Source organism: Microcaecilia unicolor, chromosome 1 (genome assembly GCF_901765095.1).
Source record: "Microcaecilia unicolor chromosome 1, aMicUni1.1, whole genome shotgun sequence".
NCBI classification, from domain to species: Eukaryota; Metazoa; Chordata; class Amphibia; order Gymnophiona; family Siphonopidae; genus Microcaecilia; species Microcaecilia unicolor.
Genome location: NC_044031.1, coordinates 674,514,516 through 674,535,457, shown reverse-complemented (window position 1 = coordinate 674,535,457; position 20,942 = coordinate 674,514,516). Strand labels below are relative to the sequence as shown.

Below are 20,942 nucleotides of genomic sequence, written 5' to 3'. Positions count from 1 at the left end.
TGTGAAGCCCATCGACATGAGCTCCCCACCCCAGGCGAGATGCATCCGTCGTCAGCACTTTCGTGGGCTGCGGAATTTGGAATGGACGTCCCAGGGTCAAATTGGTCCGGATGGTCCACCAGAGCAGTGAAGTGCGGCAACTGGTGGGGAGGCGGATGACATCTTCTAGATTCCCGGTGGCTTGGAACCACTGGGAAGCTAGGGTCCATTGAGCAGATCTCATGTGAAGACGAGCCATGGGAGTCACATGAACTGTGGAGGCCATATGACCCAGAAGTCTCAACATCTGCCGAGCTGTGACCTGCTGAGACGCTCTGGTCTGCGAAGCGAGGGACAGGAGGTTGCTGGCCCTCGCTTCGGGAAGGAAGGCCTGAGCCGTCTGGGTATTCAGCAGAGCTCCTATGAATTCCAGAGACTGGGTGGGCTGGAGATGGGACTTTGGGTAATTTATCACAAACCCCAGCGGCTCCAGGAGTTGAATAGTGCACTGCATGGACCGGAGGGCTCCTGCCTCCGAGGTGTTCTTGACCAGCCAATCGTCGAGATATGGGAACACGTGCACTCCCAGCCTGCGTAGGTACGCCGCCACCACCACGAGGCACTTTGTAAACACTCGTGGAGCGGAGGCGAGCCCAAAGGGCAGCACACAGTACTGAAAGTGTCGTGCGCCCAGGCGGAATCTGAGATACTGTCTGTGAGCTGGCAGTATCGGGATGTGAGTATATGCATCCTTTAAATCCAGGGAACATAGCCAGTCGTTTTTCTGAATCATTGGCAGAAGGGTGCCCAAGGAAAGCATCCTGAACTTTTCTTTGACCAGGAATTTGTTCAGGCCTCTCAGGTCTAGGATGGGACGCATCCCCCCTGTTTTCTTTTCCACAAGGAAGTACCTGGAATAGAATCCCTGCCCTTCCTGCCCGGGTGGTACGGGCTCGACCGCATTGGCGCTGAGAAGGGCGGAGAGTTCCTCTGCAAGTACCTGCTTGTGATGGGAGCTGAAGGATTGAGCTCCCGGAGGACAATTTGGAGGCAGGGAGGTCAAATTCAGGGCGTATCCGCACTGCACTATTTGGAGAACCCACTGGTCGGAGGTTATGAGAGGCCACCTTTGGTGAAAATATTTCAACCTCCCCCCGACCGGCAGATCGTCCGGTACGGACACTTTGAGGGCGGCTATGTTCCCGTGGATCCAGTCAAAAGCCCGTCCCTGGCTTTTGCTGTGGAGGCGCAGGGGGCTGCTTAGGCGCACGCTGTTGACGGGAACGAGCGCGCTGGGGCTGTCCCTGTGCCTGACGAGGCCTTCGGACCGGCTGGTTGTACCTACGCTTTGCAAAAGAATAGGGTGCAGCCTGCCGGGCCCGAGAAAAACGTCCACCTGCTGAGGTGGATGCTGAAGGCGCCCGGTGGGAGAGCTTGTCGAGAGCGGTTTCCCGCTGATGCAGTTGGTCCACCATCTGCTCGACCTTCTCACCAAAAATGTTATCCCCCCGGCAAGGGACGTCGGCCAGTCTCTGCTGGGTGCGGTTGTCCAGGTCAGAGGCACGCAGCCATGAGAGCCTGCGCATCACTATACCTTGGGCCGCAGCACGAGATGCCACGTCACAGGTGTCATAGATACCCCTGGACAGGAACTTTCTGCACGCCTTCAGCTGCCTGACCACCTCCTGATAAGGCCTGGACTGCTCCGGCGGGAGCTTCTCGACCAGGTCCGCCAGTTGTTGCACATAGGTCCGCATGTGGATGCTCATATAGAGCAGGTATGACTGGATGCGGGTCACGTGCATGGAGGATTGGTAGGCCTTCCTCCCAAACGAGTCCAGAGTGCGAGACTCCCGCCCCGGGGGCGCCGAGGCGGTATCCCTCGAACTCCGTGCCCTCTTGAGAGCAGAATCCACGACCGCCGAGTCATGGGGCAATTGGGGCCGCATTAACTCTGGGTCGGAGTGGATCCTGTATTGGGACTCTGCTTTCTTGGGAATGGTGGGGTTAGTTAACGGTCGCACCCAGTTCCGAAGCAGTGTCTCCTTGAGGACATTGTGCAGCGGCACCGTGGAGGACTCTCTAGGTGGCGATGGATAGTCGAGGACCTCGAGCATCTCGGCCCTCGGCTCTTCCACAGAGACCACGGGGAAAGGAATGCTGATAGACATATCCCGCACAAAGGAGGCAAAGGAGAGGCTCTCGGGGGGTGAGAGCTTCCTCTCCGGTGAAGGCGTGGGGTCCGAGGGAAGGCCCGTAGACTCCTCTGAGGAGAAATATCTAGGGTCCTCCTCTTCCCCCCACGAGTCCTCATCCTCGGTATCGGACATAAGCTCATGTAGCTGAGTCCTGAACCGGGCCCGGCTCGACGTCGAGGCACCGAGGTCTCGGTGTCGTCAAGCGGTGGACTCCCGCGCCGGTGGGGACGGAGCTCCCTCCATCGACGTCGATGGGGACTCCACCTGCGTGGCGTTCGAGACCGGCGCCGCAAGCGGCGGCGGTGTCGACGGCCCCGGCGCCGGGCTAGAGCTCACCGGAGCCACAGACATCGGCGCCGAGGGCGCAAGCACCCCCGGCGCCGGCACAGCCTGGCGCATCAGCCCTTCCAGGATCCCCGGAAGGATGGCTCTGAGGCACTCGTCCAGGCCCGCTGCCGGGAAAGGCGGTGGGGCCGGTAGGGGTGTCGGTGCCAGAAGCTGATGGGGGCCAGGAGACGGCACCAAGGTGCCGGAACCCTGACGCGTCGGTACCTCCACGACCGACGGGGACCTCTCCTCTCGACGATGACGCTTCGGCGCCGCCTCCTCTCCGATGTCCGGATGCACCGAGGGCGACCAGTGACGACGCTTCTTGTCTTTCTTCCGATGCGCGTCACCGGTGCCGGGAGGTATGGAGGAGGAGGAGGACGATCCCCCTCGGTCCCGGGGAGCCGGGTCAGACAGGGTTCGGTCCCGAGGGCCACGGGCTGAGGGAGTGACCGGGGCCGACTGCCCACGCGGCCGCTCACCTCTACCCTCACCAGCGGACCGGCGGGCCGACGGGACCTGTTCTCCTGGGGTCGATGCCATCGGTGCCGATGTCTCGGGCATCGATACCGGTACCGAAGGGCCGGGCGTTGATACCGATGCCGTCGAGGTCGACGTCAAGGGGCCGGCGCAAGTTCCAAAAAGACGGTCCCGCAGAACTTGCCTCGCAACCTGAGTCCGTTTCCGGAGACCGAGACACAGGGAACACGACTTGATATTGTGCTCCGGCCCGAGGCACTGGAGGCACCAAGCGTGGGTGTCGGTCTGCGAGATCGGCCGGCCGCAGCGACCACACTTTTTAAATCCACTCGGGACCCTTGAGGACATCGACGGAAAAATCGCGTCGGCGAAGTCAAAGTCGTCAATGGTGGCTGAAATCACACCACGAAAAGGAAAACGACCGTGCGGCCACTAGGCCGCAATGCGGCGTCCCCGCTGGAAGCGAGGGAAAAAGGGTTTCTTTTTTTTTTTTAAAGAAACCGGACGGTAACAAACAAAGAAAAAGCACGATCCGCGTAAACGCGATCGAAATCCGGCGGCTGAAACAGAGAGAGCGGCGAGGCACGACTCTCTCCAGACGCGGAAAAAAAGGAACTGGCGGGAGCGGTCGCGCACGGGCGGGAAGACGGCCGCGCATGCGCGGTGGGCGTGCCCTGCGTGCCGACCGTCCCGCGAAGCCTTTTCCGGTTGGTGGGGGCTGCCGCGGACGTCACCCAGTCGTGAGAACAAGCAGCCTGCTTGTCCTCGGAGAACACCTAGCCACCCACCTAGGGTTACCTCACAGCCACGTAGAGGGTCTATCCCCAGCATAGCTCAGGTCCACCTGCACCTGCTGCTTGTGCTCTACACTAGCATCCTCCTTCCACCGACTGGGTCACAACCACCTCTGGGCGAGTCTCCCGCTCTCAAATTATCCCAAGTGATTTCTGGGTTACTGAAGCCACACTCCCAGTGGTCCCACAGTTCCCAGAAAGTATTTATAGACTCAACACACAAACCACCAGGACTCTTTTATCAGTCCAGACAGAGAGGCAATAAACTAAATTATTTATTGTCTGAAAAACTGAACAATGAACAAAAATGTGTAATCAGCAGAACAATAGCAGGTAACTGAAATATGGATCAATTATGGATCAATTATAACATTAACTAAACATTTGTATACTGGCTAAACAGTACCTTGGAAGATCAAGACATATAATTCACTGAGCCACAGCAAAGAGATCTGTCTCTCTTTTCTCCCGGGCTAAGACTGAAGCAACAGCCAGCAACCGTTGGATTATTTTCACAATCCAGCCAATCAGAGCCCAGTCAACAAGTTTTAAAATAAAGGAAAATTTTACAGGTTTAAAACACACTGATCTGTCACAGTGTACTATTGCTTTAGTGCACATTAACACTGTTAACATGTGTTACTAGTAACTAGTTCTCATGAGATAAAATGGGACCTATGGTAAAATAATAATGGTACTAGCTTGCACAAATGGAGGAGCTCACGTTTATAACTGTCAGTCTTTTATTAATTAGTATTAACTTAGGGGTCCTTTTACTAAGCTGGGCTAAAAACTGGCCTTAGTAAAGCTTTACATGGGTTTTTGCATGCACCAAGGCCATTTTTACTGTAACAAAAACTGCCAGATTCTAAATCTGTTCCACACCTAAATCTAAGAATATGCCATAAAAATGCAAGTTAATTGGCTTAACAAGCCAATCATTGTTGTTAACAGCACAATAATGAGCACTAATTGGTAATAATTAGAATTTACGTGCATAACTCACTAAGCATATGCTGTAACTTTGCCTAAATTCAAATGCGCACATTCAAAAAGGGGCATGGTTATGGGTAGGGAAATGGGAGTTTCATGGGTGTTTCCAAATTTGTGTGTGTTGTTCTAGAATATGAGCCAGTCCACATAAATTTACACGCTGTCCACGCTTGGATTTTAGGGCTATGTTCTTTCCTGGTTTTCTTTTTATCTCTCCCATCACACTTTTAGTGTATACTCTGGTGGATCCTCCTCCACTTCTATCCCACTATCAGTTGATAAGTATCTGGATAAGGCTGCAAAATATCTTTAAAGATCACCTTAATGTTATCTAGAAAGCACAACGTGGTTCACTGGCATAGTGAGGGCGCTCTCCAGAGTTATCCAGATAGTGGTGATATTCAGTCCACTAGCCAGACAATTCACCAGGTAGAGTTAGAATGGTTTTCTTGCTGTCCTAACTTCATCTGGATAGTGGTCTGAATATCACCACTACCTGGATAGTGCCAGTGGTCAAGTATTCAACATCTGCCACTATCTAGAATCCAGAGTCAACTATCAAGATTTAATTCAACTGCACCAATTGATATAGACATAGATATAATCATGAGGATGCCTGAGCCCAAGAAACACATCTTCTTCCTAAGAATATTGTTGTTCCAGAATAACAGTGTACCAGGAGATAGGTAATTCCCAGGCTGGAGTGAAAAGGGAGGCGAGGGAAGTTCACAAGTGCAGGGGCAGGGTTAAAGAGAGATATCCTTTAGAAGATTAGCCTCCCTGGGTACGTAGACAGTATGTAATGGCTCCATGCAGGTCCAAAGGGGAGGAGGGGCTCCTGGCTTGACCCAAGAGGTTTGAGGAACCCACTCCTATGGAAGTAGAAATGCCTGGGATACCTGAGGAAGAGCAGATGTCTGATTCAGAGCACATGGACTGTATGAAAAGGAAGCATGAATTCCAACTTTGTAGAGGAAGACTTACCTACTACCTGTGTATGACAGCTATGGGGTAGGGGATAGTGCCTAGAATGTGAGAGAAACTATCCCAAGGGGAGTAGCTGTCAGGGGTCTCAAGCCTAACCAAGCTGAGAAGGAACCCAAACTAAAAGTAGAAACAGAGAACTAAAGTAACTGTCAGATTAAAGCAGTTTTGGAAGTCCCATTCCCCCCCCCCCCCCTTCCCTTATTGTAGTATTGGGATTAAAGGAGAGCTTTCTGGAATGGCCTGAAGGAAGTTGGATACCAAGGAAAGGACTGGAGTATTCCTGTAGTTCATTTATATAACTTGTGGACAATTTGAACCTCTGGATTACAAGTTGTGGCAAGAATGATCCAGGTTTGGAGATACATTATAGACTAATGCCAACTTATTTTGAACATATATAGTGTTTATGTTGATTTGTGTTTTGAACTTGTTTGTTCACCCTGAGTGTTAAAAGGACCTGTAAAAAAAAGACCCTGCTGAAGAGGCAAGAAGATTAGAAACATAGGCCCTCTGGGACCCACTGGAGTTGATGAACTGTCTTGTGGGAAAGCAAATTCTTTACCTGTTTTGAGCGCTATATATAGAATTTGGAGAATAGAGCCCTGCTATTCACTATGCACAATGTTTTTGAGAAAGTTTACATGTATACTTTTGAAAATCCAAAAATATGCATACAAGTCCAAAATGTAGCCCAACTGCATCCCATGAGCACCTCTACTCATCACTATTAAAGGTGTGCTCAAAATGGCATGTGCATACTTTAATTGGCATATATTCTATATGATTTTAAAACAATTTCTGTACATAAATCTGTTTTACACAAATAGCTTTCAAAATTACCCCTTCCATTAAGTAATTTGTTTTTCAGAAAAATTCTTAGAAGCTTGCTGAAAAAAAAATGTATAGCTCCCCCTTTACTCTTATTTTCCCTCTGTGTTTTCGTTCTTTATTTCTCTTTCCTCTTTCCTTCTCCAAACTTTTTTCCCTTCCCTCATTCTCCCCCACCCACTTATTTCCTTTTTCTACAGTGCCACTGCTCCTCTCAGTCCTAGTCCACCATTCTCCTGATAAACCAATCCCTAGGCTGCCACCACATCTGTTTCTGGCACTGATGGCAGGCACCAAACCCTAGGCACCCATTTCCTGGTTAACATGTTTACAAACAAACAGATACAGTCTTATGCTGCTATACTCATTTAATGAACCACTTAATGAACTTCTGAGCACACAGAGAACAGAAACAAAGATCTTGGGACACCAATCCAGATGCTCAACAAGGCGCACACTGTGACATCACAATCAGCTCATTGTACCTTCACATCCAACAGGTTGGAGAGTCATACTTAAAGAATGTTCCTGTATGCCAGAAATGAGTTAAGAACACTAGGAGACACACCCTGAAATATAATCCTAGAGATGGCACATCTACACAGGAAAGCAAGAACTTCTCATCTGGGTTCACCTATATCCATTTATAAAGCAATTATTAATCCAGAAAAATAACTATCCCACATAGTTAATGTGGCATATCTTATATACAGTGCCACTGTACACTACATGTAAATGGAAGGAAAAACTCACAATTATACAAACCAAACAAGATTTGTAAGTCATTATCACAATGTTCTTAACATTACTTACTTTTATTGCTTCCAAGGACACTGATAAGTGTTTTTGAACTTCCTAGATCTCAGTAACTTTCACTTATGATATGGGCATGTTACCATAGTGATGCATTGCTTTAAAAAAAACGTAAATACCATATATGCCAATAGCAAGACAAAGTCTAAAAAAAATTCTCAACAATATTAAAGACTATACCAAGTGCTCTTACTCTCGTTGGGACAATCTTTAGAAAAGCTAGCAGCAATATCAGTATCTTTTCTTACCTGCCATCATCTTCTGGGCTTCATATGGTTCCATATAGCCATCATTTTCGGTCACTTTCTCTGGAGCTATCTGACTGCCTGCTGCTGTTTTAGCATCAAAAGGATCTGCATAGTCTTCTAAGATAATAACCTGTTAGAGAAGGAAAATAAATCATGTTACTAAATACCATCAGAAGACTATTAGGTAAGTCATATTTATTTGCTTTTTATCTTATGTAGCTCATCCCTTTCTCACAGTAGCTCAAAGTGAGTTACACTCAGATATTGCATTTGTTGACAAGCTCGATACTTTACTCATGGATAAGTTATGACTCTAGAGCATCTTACAGAAAAACACAAAAGAATAAACATATACAAACTTACACAAGAGTATAATACAGTCATAAATCATTCAATCAACCTCCCTCCCCCACCCAAATCATATCGCCTTCCCACCCACAACCCATTCCCAGAGGGCTTATTTTATGATTCTATAAAGGTTGTCAAAAATTGAGTGTGCAAATTTAGGCATGGCCCCAATTTGCATGTGTAATTTACTAGAATGAGTTAATTAGCACCAAAAATTGGCTTTGAACAAGAAATTACTGACACTAATTAGATTTAATTGGGAATTGTGTACATAAATTTAGGCTCAGGATCTGCGCTTAAAATTTACAAACAGGCCCAAAAATGGGGTGCAGAAATAGGAGGGTCATGGGCGTTTCGGGGTAGATTGGGGGCACGGTTTTGAGTTACACGTATAATTACAAAATAATGGTGCTCCATGCGTAAATTAAGGCACAGGCATGTGCACCACATTTTTGTTGGTGGAAATGGAGACACCTATGCGCGACCTGTCTGCTCAAGCGTTATTCTATAAATCATACCAAACATTAGGCGCGGCTTATACAATACCGCTTAAGTGGGGAGGGGGATTCAGCGCCAATTTTTTAGGTGCCATTTACAGAATCTAGCCCTTGTAGTCTAAGTTTTGTACTTGAGGCAATAGAGGATTACATGACATGTCCAAGGTCACAAGGAGCATCAGTGGGATCTGAACCATGGCTTCCCTGGTTCCCAGCCCACTGCTCTAACCTCTAGGCTACTCCTCCATTCCATAACCGAGTCCTCTGCCTGATATCATTGGTTTTTATGGACCTATAGATGCTGACATAGTCAGTCAATTTGGCAACTTGCGTTAAAATTTGTCCAGCACATGCAAGATATACACAGCACTGTGCAAAGACAGAGATGGCAACTTTAAAGGGCATTTCCACAGGTAAAACTAAGTCTTATATGTAGAAATATTTTATAAAGTTGTCCTCCTAATATGTGTGTAAAACATAAGCAATATATGCAAACTGAGTAAAAACATGCCTGGAGGTGGGATTTGAATTTACATGCATAGTTTACAAAATATGTACGTATGCATGCAAATTAACTCAGGAAATTTTTTGCATACCAAGTAGGCAGATGTATCACTTTAAATGGTTTAAACCAATGAACACGGGGGTAATAAATCAACTCAAAAACAACAGACCCAGAGCTATTAAGCTCATTAATAGAAATGCACAGTTAGCTTTTAATAGACCTCAGTGGCGACTCTTTTCACATGTGCTGCTTATGTGAAAAGATTCACCACTGAGGTCTATTAAAAGCTAACCGTGTATTTCCATTAATGAGCTTATTAGTGCTGGGTCTATTCTTTTTGAGAAGTAAGCAGAAGTAAACATACATGTATAGATTCCATGGGATAATTTTCGATCGGTGGTATGTGAATACTTTCGTTTTGAAAATTCTCTGGTACTGACAAAGAGAAAAACTGTGTGCATATTATTTATGCATCCAAAAAGTATAAAATTACTTTGGACAGTTCCTATTCCTTGTAGATTACAATCACATGTTAGAGGCTTTGAGTTAAAACAGTAAGGCCATATCTATCGGTGGTCCATTTCTGTTGTGCTTTACATCAGCCTTTGAAAAGTAACCTCCTCTTTAAATAGTGTGGAAGTCTATGTAACGACCACCTAGAAAGAGAATACAAATAAGATATGATACTGCTGGCTGATGTACACATTTCTATTAGAGCCTCTGTAGAGGCGGGGAAGCGGCTTAGACAGGGAAGGGAAGGAGGTGGGACCATATCCTGGTACAGTAAAGTCTCAATTACCTGGCCTAAATTGGATTGACCCGTTGAAAAGTCAAATACAGAAAACCATGGTAATCCCTCAAATAATGCAGAAGCAAAGGCAGTAAAAAAAAAAAAAAAAAAAAAGGTCCCGGATCACAATGATGCTGTTTTGAAGTAAAATAGGGTCCCAGAAAATGGAAAGAGAAGCTGCATGATGTCACCGGGGGGGGGGGGGGGGGGGGGGGTCTGTCGGTTATGCCGGATGGTTGGATCCGCAAAGGCCGGATAATCGAGATTTTGCAGTATATACATTGCAGTTATTGATGTTGAAATCTTTTTGCTGTATTGATTGACAACTTAAAATTGAGAAGAACTGAGCCAGGCAGTTTATAGGTGGGAATGATAAAGAAAAATAGTATTATTACCCCTTCCTTAATTTGTATCTCAGGAGCTTAGGGAAGTACACAATAAAAACAAAATAGTACACTGTAGGACTAGCAGAATACTGGCAAGTTTGCCCTTCAAAATAAAAAAATCTCCTACTACACCTCTAGGTTCCCTACTGTATTAGGCAATATATTGATCATGCCACGGCTCCAGTGGCCCACGCCATTCTGCTGCCTATGGTATCATGTACAATTAAAATACAGCAATAAAACATAAAATATATCTGCAATCATAAAACAACAGTAGAAGAACAGTCTAACTACTGGGCAAACAAGCATACACTATTTTTTTTTATATAGTAGACAACATTACTCAATACCAGGTGTTCTCAACTCAGTCCTCAGGAAACACTCAGCCAGCCAGTCAGATTTTCAGGACATCCAAAATGAATATGCAAGAGATAAATTTGCATGCACTACCTCCACTGTAGGCAAATCTACCTCATGTATATCCATTGTGGGTGTCCTGAAAACCTGACTGGCTAGATATGTCCTCAGGCGTAGGTTGAGAACCTCTGCTCCATTTCTATAGCAAAAAAAAAAAAAAAAAAAAAGTTTCAGCCATCTCAAAAATCAACTAGCAAAGTTAGAACATTAAAAGACCATGTTATGAAGATCAAGCTATTCTATATGAAGTACAGGATAATAAGATCAGTAGAACACCACAGAATTAATGATCCATATAAAAACAGATTCATAAATCCAAGCTTTACAATATTTCCTAAAGGTTAAATTCACTACCTCTTTGGGTAGTGAATTTTCAAAGAGTAGAGCTAGAACTGCAAATGCCCTTTATGTTTCAACCTATTTAACGTCTGACACTGGAAGAGTATGATGGAAGTCATCTCGGCTGGACAAAGTTCCCTTCATAGGTCATATGGAGATCAGAGGATCACAAAACTATTTAGGTCCTTTACCATATACAGCTTGTTGGACCAGGGGCAACCATTAAAAAATTAATTCTACACTTCATTGCGAGACTCTTTAGCTCTGAGTTTCCAAATTAACTGATGCATTCCAAGCTAGTTTATAGAAGATCTCCGCAACAAAAAACAATTCACTAGAAAACAGAGAGAAGATGTAAAGGCCCAAAAGAACATGTTCAAAGGTGAGGTTTAATTGATGGCAAGGATCATATTATTTAACTGGACAGGACTTTTGGTTATTATCTCAACACTACTACTACTACTATTTAGCATTTCTATAGCGCTACAAGGCATACGCAGCGCTGCACAAACATAGAAGAAAGACAGTCCCTGCTCAAAGAGCTTACAATCTAATAGACAAAAAATAAATAAAGTAAGCAAATCAAATCAATTAATGTGAACGGGAAGGAAGAGAGGAGGGTAGGTGGAGGCGAGTGGTTACAAGTGGTTACGAGTCAAAAGCAATGTTAAAGAGGTGGGCTTTCAGTCTAGATTTAAAGGTGGCCAAGGATGGGGCAAGACGTAGGGGCTCAGGAAGTTTATTCCAGGCGTAGGGTGAAGCGAGACAGAAGGCGCGAAGTCTGGAGTTGGCAGTAGTGGAGAAGGGAACAGATAAGAAGGATTTATCCATGGAGCGGAGTGCACGGGAAGGGGTGTAGGGAAGGACGAGTGTGGAGAGATACTGGGGAGCAGCAGAGTGAATACATTTATAGGTTAGTAGAAGAAGTTTGAACAGGATGCGAAAACGGATAGGGAGCCAGTGAAGGGTCTTGAGGAGAGGGGTAGTATGAGTAAAGCGACCCTGGCAGAAGATGAGACGGGCAGCAGAGTTTTGAACCGACTGGAGAGGGGAGAGGTGACTAAGTGGGAGGCCAGCAAGAAGCAGATTGCAGTAGTCTAAACGAGAGGTGACAAGGGTGTGGATGAGGGTTTTGGTAGAGTGCTCGGAAAGAAAGGGGCGGATTTTACGAATGTTGTAAAGAAAGAAACGACAGGTCTTGGCGGTCTGCTGGATATGAGCAGAGAAGGAGAGAGAAGAGTCAAAGATGACCCCAAGGTTTCGAGCTGAGGAGACAGGGAGAATGAGAGAGCCATCAACAGAAATAGAAAACGGGGGGAGCGGGGAGGTGGGTTTGGGGGGGAAAATGAGAAGCTCGGTTTTGGTCATATTTAATTTCAGGTGGCGTTGAGACATCCAGGCAGCAATGTCAGACAAGCACGCTGAAACTTTGGTTTGGATGCAAGGTGAGATATCAGGGGTAGAAAGGTAGATTTGGGAGTCATCAGCATAGAGATGGTAGGAAAAGCCATGGGATGAGATTAATGAACCAAGGGAAGAAGTGTAGATAGAAAAGAGGAGGGGACCAAGAACAGAACCCTGAGGTACGCCGACAGGCAGAGGGATAGAAGTAGAAGAGGATCCATCAGAGTGAACACTAAAGGTGCGGAGGGAGAGGTAGGAAGAGAACCAGGAAAGGACAGAGCCCTGGAATCCAAGTGAGGACAGGGTATCGAGAAGTATGCTGTGATCGACAGTGTCAAAAGCAGCGGAAAGATCAAGAAGAATGAGGATGGAATATTGACCTCTGGATTTAGCCAGTAATAGGTCATTGGAGACTTTAGTAAGCGCAGTTTCGGTTGAGTGGAGAGGGCGAAAACCAGATTGTAATGGGTCAAGAATAGCATGTGAGGAGAGAAAATCAAGGCAGCGGCGGTGAACAGCACGCTCAAGTAATTTGGAGAGAAAAGGAAGGAGGGAGATGGGTCGGTAATTAGAGGGACAAGTAGGGTCAAGTGAAGGCTTCTTAAGGAGAGGTTTGACCACAGCATGTTTAAAGGCAGCAGGGACAGTCGCAGTGGAAAGTGAGAGGTTGAGAATGTGACAGATAAAAGGAATAAGAGTAGGAGAGATGGCATTAAGAAGGTGGGTGGGAATGGGATCAGAGGAACAGGTGGTACATTTTGAGGAAGAAAGGAGAAGTGTAGTTTCCTCAATAGTAACTTCAGGAAAGGAGGAACTTAGTGAGTAAAATGTTGTAATAATATTGGATTGCTAGTTCAGTAATGAATTGATAATGAACGTGACTGCTGGGCAGACTGGACAGACAATGCAGGTCTTTATCTGCCATAATTTACTATGTTACTGTGTAAACACAAGGTGGGTAGGGCACCCAAAAAGCCAAAATGTGCCCTCTTCCTCAAAGTCAAGCACTTCAAAGGGCTTTCATGTAATTAAACTAAGCAGGAGCATTATAAACACAGAGAAATTGTTAGTGGTGTGTGGAATAATGGGGGTAGGAGAAGCCTTTTATTGAAATGATCCCAGCAGAAGATTCCTGATTAATAATCTTCCTGTGTCTAAGGACTAAAGCCAAAGGCCATGACTTGATGTACCAGGAAATACATTCTTTAGGAAGCCATGTACTTTGATGTCAACACATTCATTATACTACTCTACCTCTTGTTCATACAAAAGGAAACCGGTTTTATACTTCCTTATGCACCCAGATGATTAATCGCACTGTGTAGCTGAAGAATCATATCACATGACCACCGTTGTCAAACTTTAGGATACAAATTTATACTGCCTACTGAAAATACACAATCACCTATCAGGAGGTAAGATAACTGTCTGCACAGTTCACCTAATCTGGAAAAATTCTAAAGTTTTGGCTAATCCTTTCTGAATAAAAATCCAAATAACTTGAAATAGATTCAAAGATGACTTTTATATTTACTGTATTTTCAATATTACCCACCTCTGCCACAGAGGAAATTAGATATCTGGGTAAAATCCAAAATGTATCAAACATAAATCACACTGAAATTTATGTCCCATTTCCACAACCCCTTTTTCAGGACTTGCGTCATCTTAACTGATTCCAATTACAGCCAATAATTGCTTGTTAAAAAGCCAATTATTGTCACTAATTGTCTCTTTATTCAAATTGCACGCACACAATTTTTGGTGACTTATAGAATTAGGAGGTATGCGCCCTGTGCGCCCATGCTCTAGAATACTGCTGAGTGTACACAGTACACTTAGGAGCCCTTTTACTAAGAAGCATAGGCGCTTGCCACGTACAAGGCGCGTCAAATTAGAACTATCGCCTGGCTACCGTGTGCCCCGGACAGTATTCTTAATTTCTATATGTGTCCAAAACCCGAGGCAGAAAATAATTTCTATTTTCTACCATGTGGCACTAACTAGGCGGTAATCGGCAGTGTACACGTGCTGACATTTACCACCCGGTTAACGCGTGAGACCTTACCGCTAAGTCAATGGGTGGTGGTAAGATCTCAGGCTCAAAATGGACGCACGCTGATTTTTATTTTGCCACACGTCCATTTTCTGGAAAAAAAAAAGGGGGGGGGGGACGTTTTTGCATGCGCTCTGAAAAATGGACCTATGTGCATCCAATACATGTGTCTACACCAGCACTGCCCATTTTTCAGCACGCCTTAGTAAAAGGACCCCTTAAGGTCCTGTTTACTAAGCCACGCTATAGGCATGCTAGCATTTTTAGTGTGAGCTAACGCTAGAGACACCCATAGGAATATATGGGTGTCTCTAGCACTTAGCGCATGCTAAAAATGCTAGCGCACCTTAGTAAACATGTGTAGCTCTGCCCAGCACCAGCCTCTACCCATGGGTGAAACAACCCTTTGGAAATTCATCCACCCCAGGTGGGGATAAACATCCTTTGAAAATTACCCCTTCAAGCCTAAGCACATTATTTTTTCATTTATAAGTGAAGGGACACAGTGTTCCTATATGCTGGCCACATGCTCCTCACCTGCAAACACACACAACTGATACTGCACACTTGTTTTTCACTATTTCTTTATATATTTGGATTTATTTACTGCCTTTTTGGAGGAATTCACTCAAGGTGGTGTAGCCTGTAAAATCTGTCAAAGTTATGAACTTCGCAGGCAAGAAACAGCATAAGGAATATCAAGTCAAATGCAAAGCGCTGAGAAGAAAGGCTAAGAGGGACTTTGAAAAAAAGATTTTGTTGGAGGCAAAAACACATAGTAAGAATTTTTTAAAGAATACTAAAAGCAGGAAACCGGCAAAAAAATCAGTTGCCAGTTTCCTGCTAGATGATCGAGGGGTAAAAGTGATAATCAGGGAAGACAAAGCCACAGCGGAGAGATTAAATGAATTCTTTGCTTCGGTCTTCACTGAGGAAGATTTGGAAGAGATAATGGTGCCAAAAATGGTATTAGAAGCTGACGAGTCGGAGAAACTGAATGAATTCTCTTGAAACCTGGAGGACGTAATGGGGCAATTCTACAAATTGAAGAGTAGCAAATCTCCTGGACCAGAAGGTATTCATCGCAGAGTACTGATAGAACTGACAAATGAACTTGCAGAGCTGTTAGTAATATGTAATTTATCCTTAAAATCGATAGTGGTACCGGAAGATTGGAGGGTGGCCAATGTAACGCCGATTTTTAAAAAAGATTCCAGAGGAGATCCGGGAAATTATAGACTGGTGAGTCTTACGTCAGTGGCAGGCAAAATGGTAGAGACTATTATAAAGAACAGAATTACAGAGTATATTCAAAAGCATGGATTAATGAGACAAAGCCAACGTGGATTTAGTGAAGGGAAGTCTTGCTTCACCAATCTATTACATTTCTTTACAGGGGTGAACAAACATGTGGATAAAGGTGAGCCGGTTGATATTGTATATCTGGATTTCAGAAGGCATTTGACAAAGTACCTCATGAAAGACTCCAGAGAAAATTGGAGAGTCATGGGATAGGAGGTAGTGACCTATTGTGGATTAAAAACTGGTTAAAAGACAGAAAACAGAGTAGGGTTAAATGGTCAGTATTGTCAATGGAGAAGGGTAGTTAGTGGGGTTCCCCAGGGGTCTGTGCTGAGACCGCTGATTTTTAACATATTTATAAATGATCTAGAAATGGTGAGGTAATTAAATTTGCTGATGACACAAAGTTATTCAAAGTCGTTAAATCGCGGGAGGATTGTGAAAAATTACAAGAGGACCTTACGAGACTGGGAGACTGGGCGTCTAAATGGCAGATTACGTTTAATGTAAGCAAGTGCAAAGTGATGCATGTGGGAAACAGGAACCCGAATTATACCTACGTCATGCAAGGTTCCACGTTAGGAGTCAGAGACCAAGAAAGGAATCTAGGTGTCGTCGTTGATGATATGTTAAAACCTTCTGCTCAGTGTGCTGCTGCGGCAAAGAAAGCAAATAGAATGTTAGATATTATTAGGAAAGGAATGGAAAACAAAAATGAGGATGTTATAATGCCTTTGTATCGCTCCATGGTGCAACCGCAGCTCAAATATTGTGTTCAATTCTGGTCGCCACATCTCAAAAAAGATATAGTGGAATTTGAAAAGGTATAGAGAAGGGCGCCGAAAATGATAATGGGGATGGGATGACTTCCCTATGAGGAAAGGCTAAAGCGGCTAGGGCTCTTCAGCCTGGAGAAAAAATGGCTGAGGGGAGATATGATAGAGGTCTATAAAATAATGAGTGTTGAACGGGTAGACGTGAAGTGTCTGTTTACGCTTTCCAAAAATACTAGGACTAGGGAGCATGCAATGAAGCTACAAAGTTGTAAATTTAAAACTAATCGAAGAACATGTTTCTTCACTCAACATGTAATTAAACTTTGAAATTCATTGCCAGAGAATGTGGTAAAAGTGGTTAGCTTAGCAGAATTTAAAAAAAGGTTTGGATGGCTTCCTAAAGGAAAAATCCATAGACCATTATTAAATTGGACTTGGGGAAAATCCACTTTTTCTGGGATAAGCAGTACAAAATGTTTTGTACTTTTTTGGGGATCTTGCCAGGTATTTGTGACCTGGATTTGCCACAGTTGGAAACTGAATGCTGGGCTTGATGGATATTTGGTCTGTGTCAGTATGGCAATACTTATGTATTTATGTGTTCAAATCTGGTTTAAGCCAGGGGTTGATCAAAGCCACCTTTTTTGGTTTCGGCTGAAACCGAATCTGTGACGATATTTCATCATTCAATCTTGGCTGAAGTTAAAACTGGCTGCCCATAATCACCACAATGGGCCCCCATTTCCACTCCCTCCTTCCCTTTCCTCCCCTCCGAACAGAAGCAGCCCCCACTCCTTCCCTGTCCCCATCCTGGACCCCACACCTACCCATAGGGTCACTGGGCCTACCTTACAATTATTGGTGATCTAGTGGTGCAGTTGGGGCAGGAGTGAACCTCAGTCGCTCCTACCCATGCTGGCTCTATTGTCAAAATGGCTGCCACGACCTCTAGCAGCAGTCTCGCTACTTGTGTTTGGGAGAAAGTGGAGGGAATAGGGGCTGCTCCTGTTTGAGGAATACAGCACTGTTTCAGTTCCAGCCAAAAAACACATTGGCATTTTCAGCTGAAACCGAAAAGAACAGAGTACGGACTTCTGGCTGGTTTCAGCTCTAAAATGGAACTTCAGTTGGCCTCTAGTTTAAAACTGGCTTCTTATCTCTTGTTCAACACTACTGCAAATGAAAAACTGTGCATCATTTTGTGGCAGGCCTACCATTACTACCACTCTTATTCTCTCCAGGGTTGAAACCCAGATAAAGCTACAAGTTCTTAGAATCAGTCTCCTGAAAACTTTACTCCCATTCTGTCTCCCATGGACTAGACTAAAAGTAGCTTTTTTTTCTTGATCTGCCATGTTTCCATTGTCATTTGCTATGCTGTATCTAAAGATTAATATGTCCCTAGGTCTGAATGGCTTTTTTTTTTTAATTCAAATTATTCTGTTAAATTTAGAATTCATAATAGTTTTGTCATTAGAAGACTGAATAATTGGAAAGTATGAAGAAGTCATCTGTATTCAGATCCTACGTGTTTTCATTCCGTTCATCATACCTATTCAAATTTTAAATCACTTGGTTAAGGCCACTTGACATTTCAAGTTAATTATAGTCTCTCATTGCTAGTTTTCATTGTTCATCTATGCATCTCATTTAATGAAGCAAACTTATCTTTCTATTTCTTTTACAAAAATCACCCAACATAATCCATGCTCTGGACACAGCAATACACCTGGGGGGGGGGGGGGGGAGGAGGGAAAATTCCATATATAGCACTCAAAAATGGGCACTGAAAAAAATCAGTAAGTGCTATTTTATAAAGGGTGCATGCCCTTTATAGAATAATGGGTAGTGCCAATTTCCGTGTCTAACTTTGGACACCAGACTTATGCCTGCTGAAACTTGGTGTAAATCCCAGCGCCCAAGGTGGGTAAAAGATTCCACACAGCAGATCAGTAGAAGGTAAACATCCATTTATTAAATGGAGACCAAATATTCTAAGCAGCCCGACACAGGCCGTGTTTCACCCAGCAGGGCTGCGTCAGGGGCTACACCGTAATCCTCAATTGTCAAGATAAAACAGATATGTGTAATGGTAAAAAGTGAGATCTATGTAACGTCCTTGCGAGAATGTTAGATAGATCTCACTTTTTACCATTACACATATCTGTTTTATCTTGACAATTGAGGATTACGGTGTAGCCCCTGACGCAGCCCTGCTGGGCGAAACACGGCCTGTGTCGGGCTTTGGTCTTCATTTAATAAATTGATGTTTACCTTCTACTGATCTGCTTTGTTGTTTTTCTATCTTGGAGCTTGCAGATCGTCTGCCTTGCTGTTTTTTCTTGGACCCATTATTCTACACTGCATGCAACTTTTTGGAAAGCCTCTGACCTGCCCATGCCCCGCCCATTAGCACATCCCTTTTTAGATGCACACGAGAACAGTTCGGAGCAGCTGTCAGAGGAGCATGTGGATCCGAGATCAGCACGCAACCGCTAACTAGTGCCAATTAAGTGTCTGTTAATAGCACTAATTGGTTGTTTGTGCCAATCAAAACAATTAATTTGCACGCAGATCTCAGAATCCGGGGGTAAGCGTAAAATTGGATGCGCTAGATTCTATCTACAGTGGGGGAAATAAGTATTTGATCCCTTGCTGATTTTGTAAGTTTGCCCACTGACAAAGACATGAGCAGCCCATAATTGAAGGGTAGGTTATTGGTAACAGTGAGAGATAGCACATCACAAATTAAATCCGGAAAATCACATTGTGGAAAGTATATGAATTTATTTGCATTCTGCAGAGGGAAATAAGTATTTGATCCCCCACCAACCAGTAAGAGATCTGGCCCCTACAGACCAGGTAGATGCTCCAAATCAACTCGTTACCTGCATGACAGACAGCTGTCGGCAATGGTCACCTGTATGAAAGACACCTGTCCACAGACTCAGTGAATCAGTCAGACTCTAACCTCTACAAAATGGCCAAGAGCAAGGAGCTGTCTAAGGATGTCAGGGACAAGATCATACACCTGCACAAGGCTGGAATGGGCTACAAAACCATCAGTAAGACGCTGGGCGAGAAGGAGACAACTGTTGGTGCCATAGTAAGAAAATGGAAGAAGTACAAAATGACTGTCAATCGACAAAGATCTGGGGCTCCACGCAAAATCTCACCTCGTGGGGTATCCTTGATCATGAGGAAGGTTAGAAATCAGCCTACAACTACAAGGGGGGAACTTGTCAATGATCTCAAGGCAGCTGGGACCACTGTCACCACAAAAACCATTGGTAACACATTACGACATAACGGATTGCAATCCTGCAGTGCCCGCAAGGTCCCCCTGCTCCGGAAGGCACATGTGACGGCCCGTCTGAAGTTTGCCAGTGAACACCTGGATGATGCCGAGAGTGATTGGGAGAAGGTGCTGTGGTCAGATGAGACAAAAATTGAGCTCTTTGGCATGAACTCAACTCGCCGTGTTTGGAGGAAGAGAAATGCTGCCTATGACCCAAAGAACACCGTCCCCACTGTCAAGCATGGAGGTGGAAATGTTATGTTTTGGGGGTGTTTCTCTGCTAAGGGCACAGGACTACTTCACCGCATCAATGGGAGAATGGATGGGGCCATGTACCGTACAATTCTGAGTGACAACCTCCTTCCCTCCGCCAGGGCCTTAAAAATGGGTCGTGGCTGGGTCTTCCAGCACGACAATGACCCAAAACATACAGCCAAGGCAACAAAGGAGTGGCTCAGGAAGAAGCACATTAGGGTCATGGAGTGGCCTAGCCAGTCACCAGACCTTAATCCCATTGAAAACTTATGGAGGGAGCTGAAGCTGCGAGTTGCCAAGCGACAGCCCAGAACTCTTAATGATTTAGAGATGATCTGCAAAGAGGAGTGGACCAAAATTCCTCCTGACATGTGTGCAAACCTCATCATCAACTACAGAAGACGTCTGACCGCTGTGCTTTGCCAACAAGGGTTTTGCCACCAAGTATTAGGTCTTGTTTGCCAGAGGGATCAAATACTTATTTCCCTCTGCAGAATGCAAATAAATTCATATACTTTCCACAATGTGATTTTCCGGATTTAATTTGTGATGTGCTATCTCTCACTGTTACCAATAACCTACCCTTCAATTATGGGCTGCTCATGTCTTTGTCAGTGGGCAAACTTACAAAATCAGCAAGGGATCAAATACTTATTTCCCCCACTGTATGTTTATTTATTTATATCCCGCCTTTACCCTAGGCAGGTAACAACACAATATGCATAATAGAACGAAGGGTAAAATGACAGCAAACCTCATATACCCAAAACAAAACTCTATGCACAGAAATAATGGAAAAATAAAAGCAATGTGTGGCAGAACAGTGTGTTTTAAGCCTGTAAAACGTATTGGGTATTTCCTGAAGTGTATTTCTCTAGTTTGGCCAGCAGGTGGTGCATGTTTATATTTAAAACTGTTACAG

General features: G+C 44.7%; 1 protein-coding gene across 3 annotated transcripts in view; it reads right to left on the bottom strand.

The window, feature by feature from the left end:
- SHF (Src homology 2 domain containing F) overlaps positions 1–20,942 on the bottom strand; it is a 542,785-nt gene that overhangs the window by 384,800 nt on the left and 137,043 nt on the right. For all 3 annotated transcript variants that reach the window (XM_030187563.1, XM_030187571.1, XM_030187580.1), the window contains exon 2: positions 7,648–7,777. In XM_030187563.1, coding sequence (XP_030043423.1) covers positions 7,648–7,777 — 130 coding nt within the window. The remainder of the gene's footprint in view (positions 1–7,647; positions 7,778–20,942) is intronic.